Genomic DNA, 25,187 nt, shown 5'->3' on the forward strand with positions numbered 1-25,187 from the left:
AGAGGACATTCCAGGGAGTGCGGTCCATCTTAAGAGTTTGGGCAAAGCCTTTGGTGAGGGTTCTCACTAGCCTTTGGTAGTAGCCAAGTCTTGTCATATCTTATGAGACCATCTTGCAGCATATCAGGGGTCCCTGTGAGTTTGCAACTCCACATTGTCTTCTAATTGCAGTGACATTGCATACGACATTTATTTGGCCAATTTTATGAGGCTTGCAACCCACATAGCCGCAGCTTCATGTCATGCAGATACTAGTGTGTATGGTTGGTGTGTCTGAGTGCCTGGGTGGGTGTTTTATCACATGACAACATTGTCATTTTGTTTTAATTTTGTGTAGGGTGGAGGGATTATTTTTGTTATTGATGTCTTACAGTGTTCAATAAACATTTTTCTAAGCCGCAGATTGCTCTCTTTGGGACTTCTTCCCTTGTGGGTCCTCTACTGCAAGTGGGTGGTGTTGATGCATACTCTCTTGGTCCTGAGGACACCACCTTAATTTTAGGTGAGTCGGTTTATTTATTCATATTATATTCCAGCATGGTTCCCGATTCTGGTTTTATTATTATTTTTGGGACTTCTTCCCTTGTGGGTCCTCTACCCGCAAGTGGGTGGTTTTGATGCATACTGTCAAAAGCTAGTAATGACCCTCACCTAGGGCTTTGCCCAAACTGTAAGATTAGCCCCATTCCCTTGAATGTTCACTAATAAGCTGTGAGGTGATCTTAAAACAGGGATCTCCAAACTTTCTAAACAAAAAGGGCCAGTTTACTGTCCTTAAGACTTTCGGGGGGGCTTTAGCTATTGGGAGTAAAAAAAAAAAGGCCCTGACGTTAGTGGGGGAAAAACCATTGACACCATCTTTGGTGTCATTGAGAGGAATTGTGCCTCATCGTTGGTATCAGTGAGAGGAATTGTGCCCCATCTTTGGTGACATTGGGATGAATTGTACCCCATCATTGGTGTCATAGGGCCCCATTGTTGGTATCATAGGGAGAAATTGTGTCCCACCCTTGGTGTCATTGGGAGGAATTGTGCTCCATCATTGGTGTCAGTGGGGGTAATTATGCTCCGTTATTGGTATCATTGGATGAAATATTGCCCCAAAGGCTGGATAAAAGCAAGCAAAGGACCGCATCTGACCCCCGAATCACAGTTTGGAGACCACTGTCTTAAAAGATAGGATAAGACTTGGCTATAGTTACATAAACATTCTCTGATTGGTTAACTTTACTATCCGCTGAGTGGTCAATTTATATGTATTATTTAAAAGAAAGAATCCAGCAGCACACTGTGAAGTTTATTGTTCCCAAAAAAAGCATAATTAAGCCCTACCTGGGACCTCCTCTACTGACATGTTTCACTCAAAACCAATTTTGGGTGAAGTACGTCAATGGAGCAGGCTGATTTGTGATACTTATCTGGAACAATAAAACTTCATGGTGTGCCACCAGCTACTCTCTATTGGATTTATCAATGAATGAATGTAATAATGAGTCTCTGCTTGATTTCAGCTTCAAGCAAGTCACCTCCATTATTAAGGGCGTGAAATGTGTGGATAGCAGCTACACTTATATATATATTGTTACTGGTCAATTTGGGTAAATGTTTATTTGTTGACTTCAGTCGAATTCTATGCTATATAATGACCATCCCATATATGAGGAGTAGGCTACTCTTGTTCCTACGTATTGCCTGCAAACCCCTGCTACAGCAGGTAATAATTTGGAACCACAGCCTCAATGGTGATGCATTCTCAACCACTGATGAGCCCCACGTTCTCCCATGCCAATGTCTGAGCTTCAGTGGATGGGTATACTTTCATGTAGACTTGGCCAAAAGTCAAAGCCCACAGCCCATGGCCGGATCTAGGGGGGTGCTGGGGTGGGCTGTGCCACCCCCAGATTTCAGTTGTGCCCCCCCCAGATTTCAGTTGTGCCCCCCCCCAGATTTCAGTTGTGCCCCCCAGGCTGGGTGCCCCGCTGAGCCCTCCCCCACACACCCACAGCTGGCCGCAGTTATTTAAAGTAATTCGTCCAGACAGGAGAGGCAGAGAGGATAGAGCGGGGAGGAGATGAGGGCTCTCTGCGGTCTCCCCCTCCTGTCATAACAGCGAACCTCCATACAGAAGGCTACACAGGATCGCTCATAACACACAGGATCACACATAACACATAGCTGAGATCAGATTCCTCCTGCACAATGTGTAGCTGGCTGCAGTTGCAGTTCTGCCCTGTGCAATTCCCTGATTGGATTGGCAGCTGCAGTAGCCAGCTACACACTGTATGGAGGGATACTGATCTCAGCTATGTGCTGTGTGGGGAGGAGGAGATCCCTTAAGTGCCCTGCCAGCAGTGACCCTCTTCTCAACTCTGCTGACCACTGTTTTCCACCATGCTGACCCCTGTCCTCTGCTCTGCTAACCCCTGTCCTCTGCCCTGCTGACCCCTGTACCCTTCTCTGCTAACCCCTATACACTGCCCTACAAACTGCCGACCCCCTGTACACTGCACTACTGACTCTTATACATTGCCTTGCTGACCTTGCATGCTCTGCCCCCGACATTTTTACTGCACCCCAAATCAGACAGGCTAGATCTGGCCCTGCCACAGCCTAGAATCCAAGGGGCACTCCACAGGAACACAGTTTGGAACTCTAATCCAGGGACATGCTGGCACCCGAAGATTTTAGACCAAGTTGATTTCATTTTAAGGATCTGACCCTACTGTCCATAGAGCATGTGTGCATGCACTGGGAAAAAGCATGTCAAACCATGAAATCATATAACAATGCAGTAACAAGAATATGCATAAAAAAAAATAGGATGCCTCCATTTTTGTGCATTTCACATCATGGCCATTGGAGGGTGGTAAATAACTGATTTTTCTACACTTTTATTACCTGTGGACACAGTTTATGCCTTCCAGGTAGGCGAGAGCTTTGCAGATCTGTAATGAGTAGTGGATCATGGTGATGACCTGTAGGGTATTCTTGTGCTTCTCCAGGTACTGGCCGAGCTGCGGAAGAATCACAGTTACAGCATTATCTGGTTACCCAGTGTTTACAACCAAGGGCGGACTGACCATTTTGGAACTCGGACATTGCCCGAGGGCCCGGGGTCAGTAGGGGGCCCCATGAGATGCCCCTGGTACCTTTCATAGGCTTTTTTGGGTGTAGTTTGAGTGTGGGTGAGGACACAGGGGCCCCGTGATCCCCTATAACCCGGAGGCCCCATGAGTTGTCAGTCCGCCCCTGCTTACAACGCACGCTCTATCCAGTGGTGAGGACCACCAGAGAAGAAAGGACCACAGCCATCAAGTGCCCTGGGATGAAGGGACTGCATGCTGAATATTTTATTAATAGGGGGGCTCTTAGACTGTACACTGACCGCCCCCTACACACGTGTTCTACTGCTTGGAGATAGTTTGCAGCCAAGGAAAGAGTTGGTGAACGATCCGATGTAAGAGAGATCACTTCTCATCTGTTGTATAGAGGAGCACTCTCCTCCCAGAATTTGGGGGGGGGGGGTGAGAGGACATTAGAAGGGGGGATTGATTGGGGGGGGAGTGGACCTTAGAAAGGGGGATTGATTGAGGGGATCAGGGCTAAGAGGGGGAATTTAGGCTAAGAGGGAGGATTGTGGGAGAGGATTTGTGCTGGGAGGGGAGATTAGGGGCAAGGATTCGTGTTGGGAAGGGGGATTTTGCTAAGAGGGGTATTTGAGCTAGGAGGGTGGATTTGGGGGGGAGGATTTCTGCTAGAAAGGAGGATGGTTGGGGGGGGTTGCTAGGAGGGGGACTGGGGTGGGGCAATTTGTACTGGGGGGGTTGTGGTAGGAGGGGGAATTTCAGGGAGAGGATTCATGCTGGGAGGGGGGATTTTAAGAGAAGAGTAGTGCTGGGAGGGGGGATTTTGAGAGAAGAGTAGTGCTGGGAGGGGGGATTTTGAGAGATTTGTGCTGGAAGGGGGGATTTTGAGTGAAGATTTGTGCTGGGAGGGGGATTTTGAGATATGATTTGTGATGGGAGGGAGATTTGGGGGTGAGGAATTTTGCTGGGAGGGGGGTGAGGGGGAATTGGCCTAACAGGGTCGTGAGGGGGCCAAGGAGAAGGTGGGGATTTGTGCTGGAAGGAGGGATTTGGGGAAGATGATGTGTGCTGCGAGGAGGGATTTGGGGGTGAGGATTTGTGCTGGGAGGAGGGATTTGGGGGAGATGATTTGTGCTGGGAGGAGGGATTTGGGGGTGAGGATTGGTGCTGGAAGGAGGGATTTGGGGGTGAGGATTTGTGCTGGGAGGAGGGATTTGGGGGTGAGGATTTGTGCTGGAAGGAGGGATTTGGGGGAGATGATTTGTGCTCTGAGGAGGGATTTGGGGGTGAGGATTTGTGCTGGGAGGAGGGATTTGGGGGAGATGGTTTGTGCTGGGAGGAGGGATTTGTGTTGGCTATGTGTTAGAGAAGACACTGGTAGTGATGAGGCAGAATTCAGACTTTACTTGTGTGGCTTAAGTTGCAAACATACAGAGCACATTTCAGCAATGTATAACAGACATGTTACTTCCTGAAGGGAGAGAGGAAGGAAAAGGAAGAGCCAACAAGTTTTACACATATGCACAACTGATAACCTTAGTGTACAGTGCCATCTACTGGTCGAGTGATATTAACACACAATACTATATAGTACATGCTGTTGTATCTCCAACACCCCTTCTCAACGGCATGTGCATAATTGTATAACATTTAGTCTCTTTTGTAGAAAACAATGACATTCCCTTGGCAAAGGTTTGGTGAGTGCGTCTGCAGTCATCTCCTCTGATGGGCAGTACTGGATGTCGATAACCCCTTGTTCTTGCATGTCTCTGAGCAGATGATATCTTACATCAATGTGCTTGGTTCTTGGGTTAATCTTCTCAGAGTGTGTAAGCTTTATGCATCCCTGATTGTCTTCAAAGATGGGTGTGGGTTGTGACATATTCAGTCCCATGTCTAGTAGAAGTTGAGGAATCCAAATGGCTTCTTGACATGCATGTGCTGCTGCTATGTATTCCGCTTCAGTTGAAAAGAGTGCAACAGTCACTTGTTTCCGATGGTTTTGCGACCAGGAGGGAGTTCTGTTAGTGACCAAGTTTTATTTTCTTGAAGTGATTTTATTTCTTCTTCAGCTGCTTTTCTCCACTGACTGGCTTCCCTTCTCGGCAAAGTTTCTATGTCTTCCCAGGATGTAGGCTCCTGTGTTTGATGTGTTTTAGCAGCGTATGATAACCTGCGGGGTGGTATCCCTTTTGTCATTCGAGAGGATCTTCTGATTTCTTGTTGTTCAGTGGGTTCTATTGGCTCTTTGATTGTAAGTTCCACTTCTTGTTCTGGCTCTTGTCCTGCTTCGCATGGGTCAGTGTCTCTTGCCGATTCAGCACGTAAATCCTCTCCATATTTTTCAAGAATTGTATTATCTGGTGCTTCACTTTCATCAAAATAAACACTGCGGCTTACTGTGACCTTGTTGGTCTTTGGACAAAGGATTCTATATCCCTTACTCTGCTCACTGTAGCCGACCAGAATGCCTTCTATGGCTTTGTTCTCCAACTTGGAGCATTTCTGACTTGGAATGTGGGCATATGCTTTACAGCCAAATACTCTGATATGTCCTACGTTAGGTTTTGATCCATTCCACATTTCATATGGTGTACTCTCAATAGCTTTTGATGGGAGCCTGTTTTGTAGGTATGTTGCAGTCATTATTGCTTCTCCCCAGTATTTGTTAGGTAAGCCAGCGTCCGTAATCATACATCTGGTCATTTCTACAAGAGTGCAATTCTTTCTTTCCGCTACACCGTTTTGCTCAGGAGTGTGTGGTACAGTTGTTTGGTGTATAATACCTTGTTTCTTTAGGTATGATTTCATCTCTTTATTCATATATTCCCCTCCATTGTCAGTGCGTATTATTCCAGGTTTCCTTTGAAACTTGTTGCTTGTCATAGCTACAAACTCTTGAAGTTTTTCTAATGTCTCACTTTTGTGCTTCATTAGATACGTTATTGTGTACCTGGAATAATCGTTGATGAAAGTCAGTAAATATCTGTTCCTGCCAGGTGTGATGGTTTTCATTGGTCCGCACACATCACTGTGTATCAGTTCCATGGGTTTAATGGTTTTACTCTGACTGGCCTGTGGAAGAGAGGTTCGGGTGGCCTTTGCTTTGATGCAACATGTGCACTTGCTGAGTGTGTGGCAAGGCAATATTTTCATGTCTTCTGATAGACGTCTCTTTGCAAAGTCCTTTATAGCTTCTGGTTTCGATGCCCCAGTCTTCTATGCCACAGGTGGATGCACTTGTCATGTGGGTTATGAGTTGCCGCATTAGCCTTCTCACTTTCAGTGATGATTTTGTACAGATGTTCATTTAATCTTCCTCTTGCTAGAATTTGCTTTCCATTTTGAATTGTGCATTCATCACCTCTGAACTGGACAGTGAGTCCATTGCTTGCAAGGGTTTTAACTGATAGGAGGCTTCCTTCTAGGCTTGGAACATATAGAACATTCTTTACAAGGATGCTCTGCTTGCCCCCTGATGGCGTTTTGCAGTTCAGAAATCCCTGACCTTTACCTTCTGCTGTAATACTTTTCCCATTTGCTAGGAAGACTTTATCTTTTACACTAAAATCAATTTCTGTGGAGAATGTCTCGTCGCTTGTCATGTGACTTGTTGCCCCTGAATCAATGTACCATCCATGTGAGGTACTATTCTGAGTCACTTTAAAAGTACCACTCCATGATGCACTTTCATTTTCTTTCATGACTGCTTTAGCTCTTTCTCTTGTGGGTAGCTCCCGCTTTCGTTGCTCAGCTTTCCAGATTGGACAGTTCTTTTTCAGGTGACCGGCCTTTTTGCAGCGAAAACATACCCTGGTTTCTTTGCTTTGTCTTTTGCCTTCATGCACCTTCAGAGCTGCCTCTGGTCTCTCGTTCTCTTCACTATGCAAATTTTCCTTTCTTCTGCTGTATTCATCAATTAATTTTCCCTTAACATATTCTAGCGTCAGTTCAGTTTCTGGTCTAGTTTCTAGAGCATTTATAAGGGCACTGTATGATTTTGGAAGGCTGCATAGTAGTATTGACACAACATGGTTCTCTTTTATTTCTTCCCCTATTGCACCCAGCTGGTCCGCAATTTCTAGCATAGCATTTACATGTTCACCCATTTCCTGCCCTTTTTCCAGCCTCATCTTATACAGTTTGCGCAGCAGATATAGTTTACTGTTTAGGTTTGCACGTTCATGCAGTGTTTGTAGTGCAGTTCACATACCTTTAGCTGTGCTTTCTTTCCTTATATGAATGAGTTGATCATCCTCCACTAACAGGCTTATGACTGCTTTTGCTTGCCTGTTTTTTCTGTCCCATTCTTCATTGGGTCTGTGTGTATCTAGTACCTGCCACAAGTCATCTTTGGATAACAGCATTTCAAGCTTAAACTTCCATAGCTGGTAGTTGGTATTGTTGAGCTTTGCTATTGTAAACTTCATATCTGAAGCACTTGCCATCTTTCAGTGAATTGGATACAGCTATTGTTTCCTCACACAGGATTTGGTAGGATTGCAAATGCAGCACTTACTTGCTTGTAGTTTTCCTTTTTTCAGTGTCTGGAGCTGGGCCCATAACCTCTTGGTTATGTGTTAGAGAAGACACTGGTAGTGATGAGGCAGAATTATGACTTTACTTGTGTGGCTTAAGTTACAAACATACAGAGCACATTTCAGCAATGTATAACAGACATGTTACTTCCTGAAGAGAGAGCGGAAGGAAAAGGAAGAGCCAACAAGTTTTACACATATGCACAACTGATAACCTTAGTGTACAGCGCCATCTACTGGTCAAGTGATATTTACATACAATACTATATAGTACATGCTGTTGTATCTCCAACAATTTGGAGGTGAGGATTTGTGCTGGGAGGAGGGATTTGGGGGTGAGGATTTGTGCTGGGAGAAGGGATTTGGGGGAGATGATTTGTGCTGGGAGGAGGAATTTGGGGGTGAGGATTTGTGCTGGGAGAAGGGATTTGGGGGAGATGATTTGTGCTGGAAGGAGGGATTTGAGGTGAGGATTTGTGCTGGGAGGAGGGGTTTTATTATGAGGGGTTCCCACCATCCCTGTGCCGAGTTCCCAGGTCTGTACACCTGTAATAAACCCTTACCTCTCCAAATGGGTACAGCTCCATCACAATCCATATGGGGTCCTGTTCAATGATGCCGATGAGTCTCACTATGTGTGGATGGTCCAGATTCCTCATCAGATCTATGAAAAGGGAATAAGGATCATTGATACAAATTCTGTACAGAGATACAGAGAGAGATGCATCCTGGGACTTGTAGTTCCATATAGGTCGAATCTCCTTTTTCCATCCCCTGGTGAAGATTAGTACACAGCCCAAAATTCACACGGCAGCTTCTACCTAGGGCTTCTCGCACAGGTATTCAGCGTGAGTTCTTTCCCTTTTTTTGCCCATGAACTGTCCCTGAGCCAGAAATTTATGATGTAACCACATGGGCTGGGGAAAGTAGAAGTATCCAGGGGAGGACTGACAACTCATGGGGCCCCCGGGCAATAGGGGATCATGGGGCCCCTGTGCCCTTGACCAAACTCAAAAAAGCCTATGCAAAAGGTACCAAGGGCATCTCATGGGGCCCCCTACTGACCCCGGGCCCTCGGACAGTGCCCGAGTCTCCAAATAGTCAGTCCGCCCCTGCATCTAACATCACATAACTAGCAGGCATGCTGGTAATTAGTTCCCCCCCTGACATGGAGCTCATCTGCTTTTCTCTCCAGAAGAACAGCACCTTCTCTGTTCAGGCATCATCCAGGACCACCATCTACTTCCTGCATTGAGATGCAAGATCAGAGATGACACAAACTATAAATCATGGTGCCTGTGCAGTTCTTGGTGTTCACAAATAGCTGACACAGATCAGCACCTTGCTGCAGCCGCTCACTTTGTTCATGCTGTATAGTGTGATCACTGGGGTACTTACAGGCTTCACTCATGAACTTTTCCTTGACGTCCGGAGCACAGTCTTTTTTACAAGTCTTCACAGCCACGTTGAGCCGTTCCCCCTTCTATGATAAGAAAATAAGATTTCATTAAAGTTGACGTTTACTCTACTTATATTTACTCCTCCCCCTCATCAACAGGATAATAAAATGTTTAAAGACAATATAAATCCTGATTTCATTATGTACTTTATTTTAGACCTGGTGATGTCATCACTGGGTCTCTGTGCTTCTCTATGCAATGCAGGCAGATCATAGCTTGTGGGAGGGGCTGGCAGGGTGCTGCACATCATTTCCTGAAAGCATTACAGCACCCTGCCTCAGCTCTCAAGAGCTCTTGGTCCTGATGAGAGCAGGGGGAGGTGTTATGCAAATACCAAAATGCCTTGATAAGTGGGTGTCGGTCTGCTGGAGGTCTGGGCGTTCCTTGGCAAACTACATTTACATGCTGACTGCCCTAGCTTACCCAACATGTGATGCTGGACTGAAATCCAGTGAATAAAAGGGGTGGCTCACATTGAAGAAAAATATATTTGAAATATAGTTTAAAAATATTCTTCCAAAATATATTACCATATATTATACTACAATTTTGGCCGTATTCAATATATTTCAATAACTAAATATATATATATTAACATATATGTTTACATATATTTGTAAATGCATTCCAAAAATGAAAGATATAGATTTGAAGTTTTAAAGACATACAGTATATTTCAAAATGTATTTTTTTTTATATTTTTCATTTATTTTGTAATAAAAAATGCATTTCAACATGCAGTGTGTGTGTATATATATATATATATATATATATATATATATATATTTACACACACACATACTACATTTTGAAGTGTGTCTTTATTACTAAATATATGAAAAATATTTTTAAAAAATACACATTATATATATGTGTGTGTTTGTGTGCTTATTTTTTTAAATATTTTTCATATATTTCATATATTTTGTAATAAAAACACATTTCAACATGTAGTATGGATATATATATATATATATATATATATATATATATATATATATATATATATCCATATATATATCCATATATATATCCATACTGCATGTTGAAATGTGCTTTTATTACAAAACATATGAAAAATATTTTAAAAAATACATTTCAAATATACTGTATATCTGTAAAAATACAAATCTATATGTTTCATTTTTGGAATGCATTTACAGCTATATGTAAAAATATATTTTACAATGACTTTTTTATAAGTTAAAAAAAATCAGAAGAATATATTTAAAAAAATATATATTTTTAAAAATATATATTTTTAAATATATTCTTCAGATTTTTTTTTAACATATAAAAAGGTCATTTTAACATATATAGTTTTACATATATTTATAAATGCATTCCAAAAATGTAGATTTGTATTTTTAAAGACACAGAGTGAATTTGAAATGTAGTTTTAAAAAATAATTTTCATATATTTTGTAATAAAAACTAATTTCAACATGTAAAATATATATATATATATTTATTGAAATATATATTTTGAAATATATTCAATATGGCCAAAATTGTAGCATTTCAAATATGTCAATATATTTGCGAAGAATTTTTTAAAAATATATTTCAATTATATTTTTCTTCCATATGGGGGGCCAGGGACAGTAAGGCTGTCCTCCATCCAGGAAATGAGGCGGAGCTCTATCTGGCTTGTTGCAGCTTCTAATGCACATAGTGAGAAGCTCACAGTGTGCAGTGACATCAGAGTAAGCCATTTCAGTCCAGGAGAGGAGCCGGTACAACTGTGCAAGACTGAAGCATAGTTTTTGTATATGTTTTCTGCATGCTGATATTAATCTCTTAAATACAGCTTGGCGCTAATATAACCACCTTTTCTGCAGCACAGTTAACCCTTTCATTTAATAATAAAGTTAACCCCTTCCTCCTCAGTGCCATTAGTACAGTGTCAGTGTTTTTTTTTTTTTTTTGCACTGATCACTGTATTGGTGTCACTGGGGATGCCAGTGACCTCAACTCAGTTCCCCCCAATGTCAGAATGTCCGATGCAGTCCCGCCATAAGTCACTGATCGCCGCCATTATTAGTATAATAAAAAAAAATCCCAGTATCTTTCCCGCCATTTGTAAACGCTATAACTTTCACGTAAACCAATTCATTTACACATATTGGGATTTTTTTAAGCAAAGACATGTTGCAGAATACATTTTGGCAGACATTTATGACTAAATTTGATTTTAACATTTTTTTTACTGGACGTTTTATAGAAAAAAGTCCAAAATATTTTTTTTTCTCAAAATTGTCAGCCTTTTTTTTTATAGCGCAAAAAATAAAAAACGCACAGGCGATCAAATACCACCGAAAGAAAGCTCAATTTGCAAGAAAAAAAAGAATGTAAATTTCATTTATGTACCGTAGTGCATGACCGTGCAATTGTCCGTTAAACTAGCGCAGCGCTGTATAGCAAAAACATGGTGTAAATTGCAGTATCTATACCATAGTTTGTAGACGCTATAACTTTCACACAAAGCAATCAATATACACTTATTGGGATTTTTTGTACCAAAAACATGTAGCAGAATACATTTTGGCCTAAATTTATAACCAACTTTGACTTTACTATATATTTTTTATAGCTGAAAGTAAAAAATACAGTTTTTCTTCAAAATTTTTGGTCTTTTTTTGTTTATAGCGTGAAAAATAAAAAGCGCAAAGGTAATCAAATACCACCGAAAGAAAGCTCTATTTGTGTGAAAAAAAGGAGTAGCAAAAAGAGGCCTGGTCAGGAAGGGGGGTAAATCCTCAGGAGCCCAAGTGGTTAAAGAGATACTTGCCTGATTCTTAAATACACCATCGTACACTTCTCCAAAAAATCCTTCGCCGAGGATCCTGCCCAGCACAACGTCATCCCGACTGATTGCGTAACGAAAGCCTGTGCAGACAAACAACCCACCATCATTTCATCTTATACAGCTCCATTGGTCAATGCCACTGACATCATCCTGGTGGATTTATTTATTTTACATAATCAGCTATTTTCAGCCAGGTGACTTTTTTCTGCACTTTTTTGGCAGTCTTTGTCAAACTATATAGGTTGGTATGGAAAATAATAATCATTATAGCTGAGTGAGTTGAGGCATGACATGCTGTATTTATTTAAAAATAAATGCACAGTAATTAGCCCAGTGAAAGTGCATGTACATTTGTTTTGTGCACATGGGGCTAAAAACAAATGTGACTTGGCTACAACTTGTGCTGGATGAATGTGTTTCATTAATTTAAAATGGAAAATACTTAATTTGCCACTAGATGGCGCTAAGTGCTATGCCTATTATACATAGCGCCATCTAGTGACCAAATGTGATTTTTGTGTTTGAAATCAATGAACAACACTTGGCCAGCACAGGACGTTTTTTTTTCCCCCCTATTCGCACAGAATACATTTACATGCACTTTCATGGGGCTAACTGCTACGAAAATATTTCATATATACACCCCTAAGGGATTTAGCTTGCCTAAAATAGAAAGAAAGTCTAGATAGAGTTGCAATACCACTCTTAACCAGAAGATGGCAGCAGAGCACCCTTTACATCTAAAAACCAGACAGAATTCACTTGCAATTTATGGAACATCTATGGAACTGTAAATATGTTTACAATATATATTTATATAATTGTTAAAATAATATACATTAAACTAAAATATAAAAATATATCTTTGTTCCTGGGTATAGAAACGCTTTTAATAGAATATACTATAAATTTTATATATATATATATATATATATATATATATATAGTGTGTGTGTGTATGTATATGCACACACTATATACAGCTGAAAATTAGAATATCGTGGAAAAGTTAATTTATTTCAGTAATGCAACTTAAAAGGTGAAACTAATATATGAGATAGACTCATTACATGCAAAGCAAGATAGTTCAAGCCGTGATTTGTCATCATTGTGATGATTATGGCTTACAGCTCATGAAAACCCCAAATCCACAATCTCAGAAAATGAGAATATTCCATGCAATCAATAAAACAAGGATTGTACAGAGAACAATATCGGACCTCTGAAAAGTAGAAGCATGCATATGTACTCAGTACTTGGTTTGGGCCCCTTTTGCAGCACACATATTCTATTCAAGGCGTTTCTATACCCAAGAACAAAAATATATTTGTATATTTTATTTTATTTTATATATATATATATATATATATATACACACACACACAGTATATATAATATTTAAAATTGATCTGAACCCAAGAAAGAACAAAAATATATTATATTTCAGCTAGTCATTTGGTGTGGAATTTTTCTTTTCTTTTTTCTTTTTTTCCCATTTATGTTCGTCTGGTGGACCTGCAAATAAGTCACTTCTCATCCTAGGGTGACAACACTCAGTCATTGTACTATATGTATATAAGAGCAGCGTTGTCACCCTAAAACATGAAGTGTGTTAGAAATACAGAACACCCCCCTTCCCAGTCCCCAAAATGTAGTCCAAAGATCGCTGTGATTAATGCAACTGATACCGCACAATGAGAGCCCATGAAGTTATCCGTTTCTAAGATTTCTGGCAGGATCAGCAGGTTGTTTTGCACTTACTGAACATATATACCAAAATGCTTTTAATGGTATAATCAACACACCAAAATGTACATAAGAGATCTTCATATTTAGGGTTTACATACACTTTTACAAAAAAAAGAAAAAATATGATTTGAGTTACTATTGATTAACCTCCCTAGCGGTCTGATTATGTCCATATTTCTGTGCTCAAAGCGGTACATTTTTTTACATGGAAATCGTTTTTTTATTGTAGGCCTGTAATATTTAGGAATAACTCACTGAAATCTGTCCGAACAAGAGTCTAGTAAACATCCCGGGTATAATAAAATTTGAAACACGAAATCATAAATTATAATTTAATAAATAATCTTAAAAAATAATAATATAATAATAAATGTAATTCAATAATATAATCAAACCAAAAACACTGAAATTTGAAATATAGCGCCAAGTTCGCACATCACATCAAGTCGCAGAATCGTTTTCAGTGTCTGATGACGAATTTCCCCACCAATCATTATCACTCAATTCTGCAAGTGGTTCTGATTTACTATCGCTGTTCTCTAGCTGGTCTAAAACCGCTTTTGACCTAAAGGGATGCTTTTTGGATGCCATGGACATTTCTCAGTTTCCAGGCAGAAAGAACAGTAAAAATGCAGGCAGGGCGCAGGACAAAGCACTCGGGACAAAATGTATGTGAAATGGTTTGATACAGTAATGTTATACTATGTGATTTTAGTGAATTTAGTGAATGTCACTTTTTGTCATTTTCAAATTTCCCGCCATTCCGTCCCCCGTACGTACCGACGCTCACAGGGGACGGAACCCAGATGACAGATGCCGGCATCGGCCGGAGGACATTGCCGGGGACACTGCAGGAGGGACATCGCGGGAGCGCAGGACAAGGTAAGTGAAGAACAGATCCCGGAGCAACGCCGCATGGTAAGCCCGAGTGTAGCTCAGGGTTACCGCTTTTGGTACTGAAACTTTACCCCGAGCTACACTCAGGAATACCGCCAGGGAGGTTAAATGATATTAGGTGCTTATATGCTAAGGTTAGGTTCTTTGTTCACTTCCTACAATGACATTGCAGAAATGGGCTATTAGACTGAGTTGTTATTCTCTCCTTGCAATGTCTAAAGTGTAATATGTAAAGATAGTCAGTCTCAGTGTTCTGCAGAGAGTAAGGACTGATGTGGATGTACTATTTATGTAAAGCGCTGCATAAATTGATGGCGGTATACAAGGACCTGAAATAAATCAATTAGGTGCTTATATGCTAATGTTAGGGTCTGCTAGAACGACACAGCAGGAATATGTTATAAGACTATGTTTACACTGCTCCCCTGTAAAAACATTGTGCGTTTTGCACCTAAGAAAAAACAAAATGCAACCATGGGTGCGTTTTTCATTCATTTCAATGCAGAGGTAATTTTTCTTTACTGCACCAAAAATTCAGCAAGCAGGTTTTTGAAAAACGCAACGGACCCGCAACTGACGAGTGTAGAGTTTCATAGTATTTAATGGTGATTTAATTGAATAGAAGAACAATGGATCAGTGTGAAAGCAGCCTTAATACACGTTGTTATTATTTCCTTGCCATATCTTGATGTGTAATATGTAAAGATAGTTAGTCTCCATATTCTGTACTGAGAGTCGGGGGTCAAGGTCAAGCTTGTAAGGTGTTCCACAGAAGTCACCAGAGTCTTCTCAGAAGCCCGCCTCACTACCTGCCCCCTGGACCCTATCCCCTCTCAACTCCTCCGGTCACCCCCCTCTTCCCTCATCTGCTCCCTTACCCACATCTTCAATCTCTCCCTCTCTACTGGCGTCTTCCCCTCCCCCCTAAAACATGCGCACATCACCCCCATACTCAAAAAGCCCTCCCTGGACCCCACTGACCTCAACAACCTCAGACCAATTTCCCTGCTGCCACTCACTTCCAAGCTCCTTGAGCGCTTGGTCTTCGATCGCCTAAGCGCCCACCTAACTGACAGCAACCTCCTTGACCCACTACAGTCCGGCTTCCGTCCCCTACACTCCACCGAAACTGCCCTCCTCAAAATCACCAACGATCTACTAACCGCCAAAGCCAAAGGCGACTACTCTGTCCTCCTCCTCCTAGACCTCTCCGCGGCCTTTGACACAGTCGACCACCCCCTCCTCCTTAATAAACTACTCTCCCTTGGCATCAGAGACACCGCTCTCTCCTGGTTCTCGTCCTATCTATCCCAACGCTCCTTCAGAGTTTCCTACAACGATGCCACCTCCTCTTCCCTCCCCCTCTCTGTTGGGGTCCCTCAGGGCTCTGTCCTTGGACCCCTTCTCTTCTCCATCTACACCTCCTCCCTTGGCAAACTCATACACTCCCACGGCTTCAATTACCACCTCTACGCTGATGATACTCAAATCTACCTCTCCACCCCTCACCTCACCCCCACATTCTCCGCCCGCATCACTCACCTCCTAAACGACATCTCTGACTGGATGTCGCTCCATTTCCTCAAGCTCAACCTCTCCAAAACCGAGCTTCTCGTCTTCCCCCCAGCCCGCGCCCCCCCCCCCATCCTTTCCATCACTACCAACAACACCACCATCAATCCCGCCCAGCAAGCCAAAGTCCTTGGCGTCATTCTGGACTCAAACCTTTCCTTTCAACCTCATATCAAATCACTCACAAACACATGCAGGCTCCACCTCCAGAACATCGCCGAGATACGCTCCTACCTTACCCCAGACACCACTAAACTACTCGTACACTCCCTGATTATCTCACGCCTTGACTACTGCAACTCCCTCCTCACCGGCCTACCCCAGTGCAGGCTCTCCCCGCTTCAGACAATCCTGAACTCAGCGGCCAGACTCATCCACCTCACCAGCCGCTCCACCTCTGCCACCCCCCTCTGCCTCTCCCTCCACTGGCTCCCCATTGCCCAATGCATTAAATTCAAATTGCTCACCCTGACCTATAAGGCCATTCACAACACTGCCCCTAACTACCTCACCGACCTGATTCCCAGGTACCACCCTACCCGTACCCTTTGCTCTTCACAGGACCTCCTTCTATCTTGCTCCCTGGTCTCCTCCTCCCATGCACGACTGCAAGACTTTCCAGGTCCTCCCCCATCCTCTGGAACTCACTACCCCAATCCATCAGACTGTCACCTTCCCTCCTCACCTTCAGGCGCTCCCTGAAAACCCACCTATTCAGGGAAGCCTACCCCACCCTCACCTAACAGCCGCTGCCCTTCCCTCCTCCTACCACTCCATCCCCCACAGCCGTTTCCTCCTGTACCACTACCCCCTCCCTCCTAGATTGTAAGCTCGAAAGAGTAGGGCCCTCTAACCCCTCGTGTGCTGTTTGATGTTACTGTTCTGTTTCATGTATTGTCCCCCCCTCTATTGTACAGCGCTGAGCAAACCCTTTGGCGCTATATAAACTCGATAAATAAATAAATAAATAATAAAAACAGAAATTGATGTCTCTTGTTTGTTAATGTGCTGCACAATCTTAAGTGAACGTATAAAGTGTCTATATTTTTGGATATTCTATGTGGCAACTGTCCACTTTTATAAATCAAAATAAATATTACATTTGGTTGTATATTATAAAGAAAAATAAATATTATATTTGATACTATATTATAAAGAAAAATAAATATTACAGTTGGTACTGTATTATAAAGAAAAATAAATATTACATTTGGTTGTATATTATAAAGAAAAAGAAAGATTACATTTGGTTGTATATTATAAAGAAAAATAAATATTACATGTGGTTCTATATTATAAAGAAAAATAAATATTATATTTGATACTATATTATAAAGAAAAAGAAATATTACAGTTGGTACTGTATTATAAAGAAAAATAAATATTACATTTGGTTGTATATTATAAAGAAAAATAAATATTACATTTGATACAATATTATAAAGAAAAATAAATATTACATTTGGTACTTTATTATAAAGAAAAATAAATATTACATTTGGTTGTATATTATAAAGAAAAATAAATATTATATTTGATACTATATTATAAAGAAAAAGAAATATTACAGTTGGTACTGTATTATAAAGAACAATAAATATTACATTTGGTTGTATATTATAAAGAAAAAGAAAGATTACATTTGGTTGTATATTATAAAGAAAAATAAATATTACATGTGGTTCTATATTACAAAGAAAAATAAATATTACATTTGATACTATATTATAAAGAAAAATAAATATTACATTTGGTACTGTATTATAAAGAAAAATAAATATTACATTTGGTAAAATATTATAAAGTAAAAGAAATATTACATTTGGTAAAATATTACATTTGGTTCTATATTATAAAGAAAAATAAATATTACATTTGGTACTATATTATATAGAAAAAGAAATATTACATTTGGTACTATACTATAAAGAAAAATAAATATTATATGTGTTACTATTGATAGGATATATTTGGTGCTTATATGCTAATGTTAGCTTCTTTGTTTCACTTGTTACAATGACATTGCATAAATGTGTTATTAGAATGAGCTGTTGATCTCTCTTTGCAATGCCTTGGTGTAAGGGAGTCTTCGAGTTCTGCACCAAAATCTGGGTTGTGGTCAAGCTGATAAGCTGTTCCAAAACAACAGAATTGAATGTCTTTTGCTGTTAAATGATTTAAATCCGTAACAGAATGTGTTAATATGTAACATTTTCATAGTTTTGGAGGTCCAACATGGCCACTGTCCAGGACTGGAGCTTACAAAGCTCAGCTTGTGACACCAGGTCCCCTTCTATGTCCAGAACCTCCATGAGCTTTATATTCTCTACTTTTACTTTGTATCTCTTCTAGGTAAACTTTCACGGTGAGTTGTTGATTTATACATCTCAATGTTTGAGATTTCTTGTACGTACCTGCAGACCTCTGCTCTGACTCTTCTGGAATCTCCGCATAAATGTCAGATTCTGAAACAAGATTGAATACAGTGGTCACCTCCGATCTCACAGGATGGATGTGTCTTCTTCTCAGAGTCAGTGGGACAAAGAAAAGGAAAACCCGTCTACAAGATAACTTACCGAAACTGCTCCCCTGCCGTGACAGCCTCTCCTCGGGGACATCCCTGTACAGCAATGTAGAGTTCTGCATTATTCATGAGAATACGACATATGGTCACTATACAATACAGAAAAAACACTAAGGGTTTGTTTAATCTTGTGGCTGGGGGGCGGTAAAAACACAGGGTTGAGCTGCATTTTGACTGCCCCCACCCACACCTTAAGGCAAAGTCAGCAGATGTGGGTATTCACATACCACAGGTAGGTGCAATGCCTTGCTTTGTGGACACAGCAAAAATCATCCCCTATCACATTCACCTGTCAGTAGCATCACCGACCCATTCAAGTTATTGCATACAGTTGCATTTATGAGGTTAAAGCGGACGACTAAAAGGCAACATAATACCGCTCCACCACCTGTCAAATGCCTCTGAAAAGTGATCTGAATATTTCCAGAGGCGACACAACCTTGTCCAATGTCTAAACTTTGCCTAAAAAAATGTAATTTTTTTCTATGTGCTGCACTGCCACCTAGTGAGCATATAGAAAGCTACACATTTAAGTATCAAGGTTCTGGCCAGGCTGGCCGCACACTGGTCATTATTTATATGTAAAATTATTGTATGATTTTGGCTCTTTGTGATGCTTCTCCCTTTTCCAGTCTGAGCTCCACTGCACAAGGATTGCAAAAGGTTGATACCAGGTCAAAATTTAGAAACGTACACTACTTATATTTATAAAAAAAATACATTTCATGATGTATTAATGATTTCAGAGCTGAAATTATTTGTTCCCTTTATACTTTATCTGCCCAGAGTTCAGCTTTAAATGATTGTAAAATACACATTGAATGCAGATCATTTTATCGTCCTTACTGAGTAGGAATCCTCGGCAAACTGATCCTCTTCTCATTCTCTGTGAAGGGGAAATAATATACAATATGGAAATTAGAACATGAAACAATACTAGAGAAATATTGTAGAGTTTGGGTAAAACCCCTTATATGGTCATGTATCTACAGTTTTCTCTGCTTCTGATGTTTTTGATATAAAAGTAGAGGTTGAAGACTGGAGGCATGCCATAGAAGAGGATGGAGACTAGGGACGTGTCACAGTAGAGGTTGAATACTGGAGGCATGCCATAAAAGAGGATGGAGACTAGGGACATGTCACAGTAGAGGTTGAAGACTGGAGGCATGCCATAGAAGAGGATGGAGACTAGGGACATGTCACAGTAGAGGTTGATTACTGGAGGCATGCCATAGAAGAGGATGGAGACTAGGGACGTGTCACAGTAGAGGTTGAATACTGGGGGCATGCCATAGAAGAGGAAGGAGACTGGGGACATCTCATAGGAGAGGATGGAGACTGAGGACATGTCAAAGGATAGGATGGAGAATGGGAACATGTCATAGGAGAGGGTGGAGACTGGGGACATGTCATAGGAGAGGGTGGAGACTGGGGACATGTCATAGGAGAGGATGGAGACTGGGAACAAGTCATAGGAGAGGGTGGAGACTGGGGACATGTCATAGGAGAGGGTGGAGACTGGGGACATGTCATAGGAGAGGATGGAGACTGGGGACATGTCATAGGAGAGGATGGAGACTGAGGACATATCAAAGGATAGGATGGAGACTGGGAACATGTCATAGGAGAGGGTGGATACTGGGAACATGTCATAGGAGAAGATAGAGACTGGGGACATGTCATAGGAGAGGATGGAGACTGAGGACATGTCAAAGGATAGTGTGGAGACTGGGAACATGTCATAGGAGAGGGTTGAGACTGGGGACATGTCATAGGAGAGGATGGAGACTGGGAACATGTCATAGGAGAGGATGGAGACTGGGAACATGTTATAGGAGAGGGTGGAGACTGGGGACATGTCATAGGAGAGGGTGGACACTGAGGACATGTCATAGGAGAGGGTGGAGACTGGGGACATGTCATAGGAGAGGGTGGAGACTGGGGACATGTCATAGGAGAGGATGGAGACTGGGGACATGTCATAGGAGAGGATGGAGACTGAGGACATGTCAAAGGATAGGATGGAGACTGGGAACATGTCATAGGAGAGGGTGGATACTGGGAACATGTCATAGGAGAAGATAGAGACTGGGGACATGTCATAGGAGAGGATGGAGACTGAGGACATGTCAAAGGATAGTGTGGAGACTGGGAACATGTCATAGGAGAGGGTTGAGACTGGGGACATGTCATAGGAGAGGATGGAGACTGGGAACATGTCATAGGAGAGGATGGAGACTGGGAACATGTTATAGGAGAGGGTGGAGACTGGGGACATGTCATAGGAGAGGGTGGACACTGAGGACATGTCATAGGAGAGGGTGGAGACTGGGGACATGTCATAGGAGAGGGTGGAGACTGGGGAAATGTCATAGGAGAGGATGGAGACTGGGGACATGTCATAGGAGAGGATGGAGACTGGGGACATGTCATAGGAGAGGATGGAGACTGGGGACATGTCATAGGAGAGGATGGAGATTGGGGGCATGTCATAGGACAGGATGGAGACTGGGGGCATGTAATAGGAGAGGATGGAGACTGGGGACATGTCATAGGAGAGGGTGGAGACTGGGGACATGCTTCAGAAGACATAGGCTGGATTAAGTGCTCTCAAAAAGTAACATTTGGAAACATCAGGCTCAGCTGGCATTGCGATCCCCATGGACTCCATACATTACATGTGCACTCACCTTTTCCAGGATAGACAATAAGGGACCCCGTAGACCCGTTCTGGAGACGGCAGTATCCATCTATGAGGTCCGCCATGTTTTCAGCCACGGCTAATGAAGGGGTCTTGATGTTTAGCTACTCCACAAACACAACAGTGTAGGATTTGTGTTAGTTTCCTGCATTGCCTCCTCACATCCACAGATAAAGCGATAACTTGACACATACAAGACCCTTGCTCTTTGTGTGGAAGCAGTGGTTCCTCTGCAGAGGTCCAACACACCCCCTGCAAGTCAGTCTGCAGGAAGTGTGAGCTTTGCTGATTGGAAGAGCTCTGGCACAGCAAGGGATGTGTTGGACCTCTGCAGAGAGACCAATCAACTCTCAGAAACTGGAACCCAGTACAGGAACAGGTTCAGACAGAGCCCAGGGCAAAGTTGCACAAATGTGCCCCCTCCTCTGTTACCAATGCATGTCATAGAATGGGAGTACCACCCTGCGCTCATTCATAAGCCCCCTTTGCTCTGGCTGCCATGGCTGGCTAGGAGTGTGCACTGTGCATGCGTGGCCAGTCGCTTGCTTTCTAGCAGCTAGAATGTATTGCGATGATGTAATGTGTGCATTTTTGTTGTAGAAAAGCTTACCTGAGGGGCCCCTGAGATCCCCAGCAGTAGCAGTGCTCGGTTATCGTCCTGCAGAGAACATTTGATAGATTTGATCTGCTTGAACTCTGCCAGGAACGTAGGCTGTGGAGGCAAAGAGACCTTAGTCATGTTTTATGACATGGACCATAAACCATATATTCTGAGGACCAAAGCGCATCCAGAGGAACTAACTCTCCTCTCCTGAAATACTCTGCACTGCTGGAGGACTCTGCTCCATCTACACCTCTCAAAAAATTAAAGGAACACTTTTTAATCAGAGAATAGTATCAAGTCAATCAACTCCTGGGATATTGATCTGGTCAGTTAAGTGGCAGAGGGGGTTGTTATTCAGGTTCAGCTGCTTTGGTGTTAATGAGACGACCCCCAAAACAGGAATGGTATTACAGATGGAGGCCACTAACATTTTTCCCCTACCCATCTTTTCTGACTGTTTTTCACTAGTTTTGCATTTGGCTAGGGTCAGTGTCACTACTTGTGGCATGAGGTGATACCTGGACCCTACAGAGGTTGCACAGGCCGTCCAACTCCCCCAGGATGACACATCAATACGTGCCATTGCCAGAAGGTTTACTGTGTGTTCCTCCACAGTCTCAAGAACATGGAGGAGATTCCAGGAGACAGGAAGTTACTCTAGGAGAGCTGGACGGGGCCGTAGAAGGTCCTTAACCCATCAGCAGGACCGGTATCTGCTCCTATGTGCAAGGAGGACCATGATGAGCACTGCCAAAGCCCTATAAAATGACCTCCAGCAGGCCACTGGTATGAATGTCTCTGACCAAATAATCAGAAACAGACTTCATGAGGGTGGCCTGAGGGCCCGACATCCTCTAGTGGGCCCTGTGCTCGATGCCCGGCATCATAGAACTGGATTGGCATTTGCCATTGAACACCAGAATTTGCAGGTCCACCACTGGCGCCCTGTGCTTTTCACAGATGAGAGCAAGTTTACCCTGAGCACATGTGACAGACATGAAAGGGTCTGGAGAAGCTGTGGAAAACGTTCTGCTGCCTGTAACATGGTTCAGCATGACCATATTGGTGGTGGGTCAGTGATGGTCTGGGCAGGCATATCCATGGAGGGACACACAGACCTGTACAGGCTAGACAATGGCACCCTGACTGCCATTAGGTATCGGGATGAAATCCTTGGACCCATTGCCAGACCTGGTGCACAACAATGCCTGGCCTCATGTGGGGAGAGTATGCAGGCAGTTCCTGGAGGATGAAGGAATTGATACCATTGAATGGCCCCCACGCTCCCCTGACCTAAATCCAATAGAACACCTCCGGGATATCATGTTTCGGTCCATCCGACGCCACCAGGTTGCTCCTCAGACTATCCAGGAGCTCAGTGATGCCCTGGTCCAGATCTGGGAGGAAATCCCCCAGGACACCATCCATGGTCTTATTAGGAGCCTCCCCTGACGTTGTCAGGCATGCATACAAGCACGTGGGGATCATACAAACTACTGAGGACCATTCTGAGTTGCTGCAATGACATTTCAGCAAAATGGACTCGCCTGCTGCATCATATTTTCACTTTGATTTTCGTGTGTCTTTGAATTCAGTCCTCTGTAGGTCGACCATTTTCATTTCCATCAAACTATGGGGCATCCTTACATTCCTAACACATTACCCCGTCCATGTCAGTATAGAGATCCAGCAGGAGATGTCTCCCCATTGAGATCTGATGTGTTTTCAAAGTGTTCCTTTCATTTTTTGGAGCAGTGCATAACCTCTATTTGAATTCATGCATAGTGTCCTCTGTCCTCCCAGGGCCCATTATACATACAGTGGAGGATTTTGGGTCACCTTTGAGTCCTTGGTAGTCAGCTGGCGAATTCCCTTCGGGCCGATGACCAGGTCCACGGTGATGCTCCACCCTTGCTAGTAAAAGAAAGCAATAAATGCTTAATATTCCATCAACTAAAGGGATTCCTATTGCTTTACTTGCACATTATCAAATTTCCTTTAGTACCATTAAATAATTCAAAGATGAACATTCCAAGTCCTGAAGGATAAAGGTTTCCACACAAACACTAGAGGGTCCTATTTTTGGAAACAGTTGTTGGAGAATAGTCAGCTCCATCTAGCTGATTGAGGAATTTCAGAAAAATATATCGCATTTTGGAGCCGACAAAAAAAAGCAATTCATGCAGACTGGACAAATGCTTGTGACATTCGTCCAACAAATGTTTTATAAATAGACCCCTTACTGTAGCCAAGACCTTCTCTAGTATTGCTGATTATCGGGCCGACAATGCAGAGCAGAACCTCATTTGCCTTCTTTTTGAGAGTTTGGCAGAAGAAATACTTAACAAGCTACACTGCTGTTATACTGGGATAGCACCTTCCTAGAATAGGTCGCTGGATAGGCTCAGGTAAATCTAGTTCCTTAGCTCCTTTTTATACACTGGAGTGGTGTGTGATTATTTTTGGCTGTTCTGGGTCTCACTGCCTGCAGGTTCAACTACTCCTCCTTGCCTTTACATTGAAAGAAGTAAACCCTTGGCCTGAATATTTAATGCAATCTCAGACAATCCCTGAAAGGGGGTGCCCAGTAGGTGGCTGACGAGTGCATAAATAGCTCAGGGGCCTGGAGCAGCAAGGTTCTTTTCCAGGAGGAGAAGATCCCAGCCTGAAGGGTTGCTGCTCTTCTGGGCAGTGTAGCTGAAGTTTGCAGGAGTTCATCGAGGTCCCTGCTCAGGGAGAGCCAGGGGTCCAATTTTCTGGAAGCAGTTGGAGCCAAATCAAGGGGATTCACTGAGGACCTAGCCTGGTGACTCACAGGAGAAATGTCTGGCCAATATTGGATGGAGGCATCCAAGCAGGGAAACAAGGCGTTTGCCTAGGATGCCATTTTTCAGGGAAGCAGCACCGCCCCCCGGAAGAAGGAACAAAAGATGGGGACCAGGTGGGATTCATGAGAGGCTGTGGGCTGCTTGACTGTGTATTCAGAGCCCGACTCTCATTCATGGGGATGTCTGGAGCTGTGAAGGTGTCTCTCTCTCACCAGGTAGGGGAGTGGTGGGTTGTTGGTGAAAGTATGGGGGGTGGTGGAAGGCTCTCTCGGTGGGGGTGCATGAGTTTGTGTTGGTCGTTGTCAGGCTCTCTCCATGGGGGGTGGGGCCAAGGGCAGCACAAAACCCAAATACACCAC

General features: G+C 42.7%; 1 protein-coding gene across 3 annotated transcripts in view; it reads right to left on the bottom strand.

Annotated features, from left to right (window-relative positions):
* The window catches only part of PTK2B (protein tyrosine kinase 2 beta), a 109,122-nt gene that overhangs the window by 46,481 nt on the left and 37,454 nt on the right, over window positions 1–25,187 (bottom strand). For all 3 annotated transcript variants that reach the window (XM_089653875.1, XM_089653874.1, XM_089653873.1), the window contains exons 8-17: window positions 23,840–23,914; window positions 22,007–22,108; window positions 21,386–21,500; window positions 19,542–19,581; window positions 18,688–18,731; window positions 18,526–18,576; window positions 11,876–11,973; window positions 9,023–9,107; window positions 8,188–8,288; window positions 2,899–3,014 (exon numbers count right to left, since the gene is read on the bottom strand). In XM_089653875.1, the coding sequence (XP_089510001.1) occupies window positions 2,899–3,014; window positions 8,188–8,288; window positions 9,023–9,107; window positions 11,876–11,973; window positions 18,526–18,576; window positions 18,688–18,731; window positions 19,542–19,581; window positions 21,386–21,500; window positions 22,007–22,108; window positions 23,840–23,914 (827 nt within the window). The remainder of the gene's footprint in view (window positions 1–2,898; window positions 3,015–8,187; window positions 8,289–9,022; window positions 9,108–11,875; window positions 11,974–18,525; window positions 18,577–18,687; window positions 18,732–19,541; window positions 19,582–21,385; window positions 21,501–22,006; window positions 22,109–23,839; window positions 23,915–25,187) is intronic.

This window comes from Staurois parvus, unplaced genomic scaffold, assembly GCF_062004578.1.
Source record: "Staurois parvus isolate SC_StPar_1 unplaced genomic scaffold, SC_StPar_1.0 ptg000723l, whole genome shotgun sequence".
In the NCBI taxonomy this organism is placed as follows: Eukaryota; Metazoa; Chordata; class Amphibia; order Anura; family Ranidae; genus Staurois; species Staurois parvus.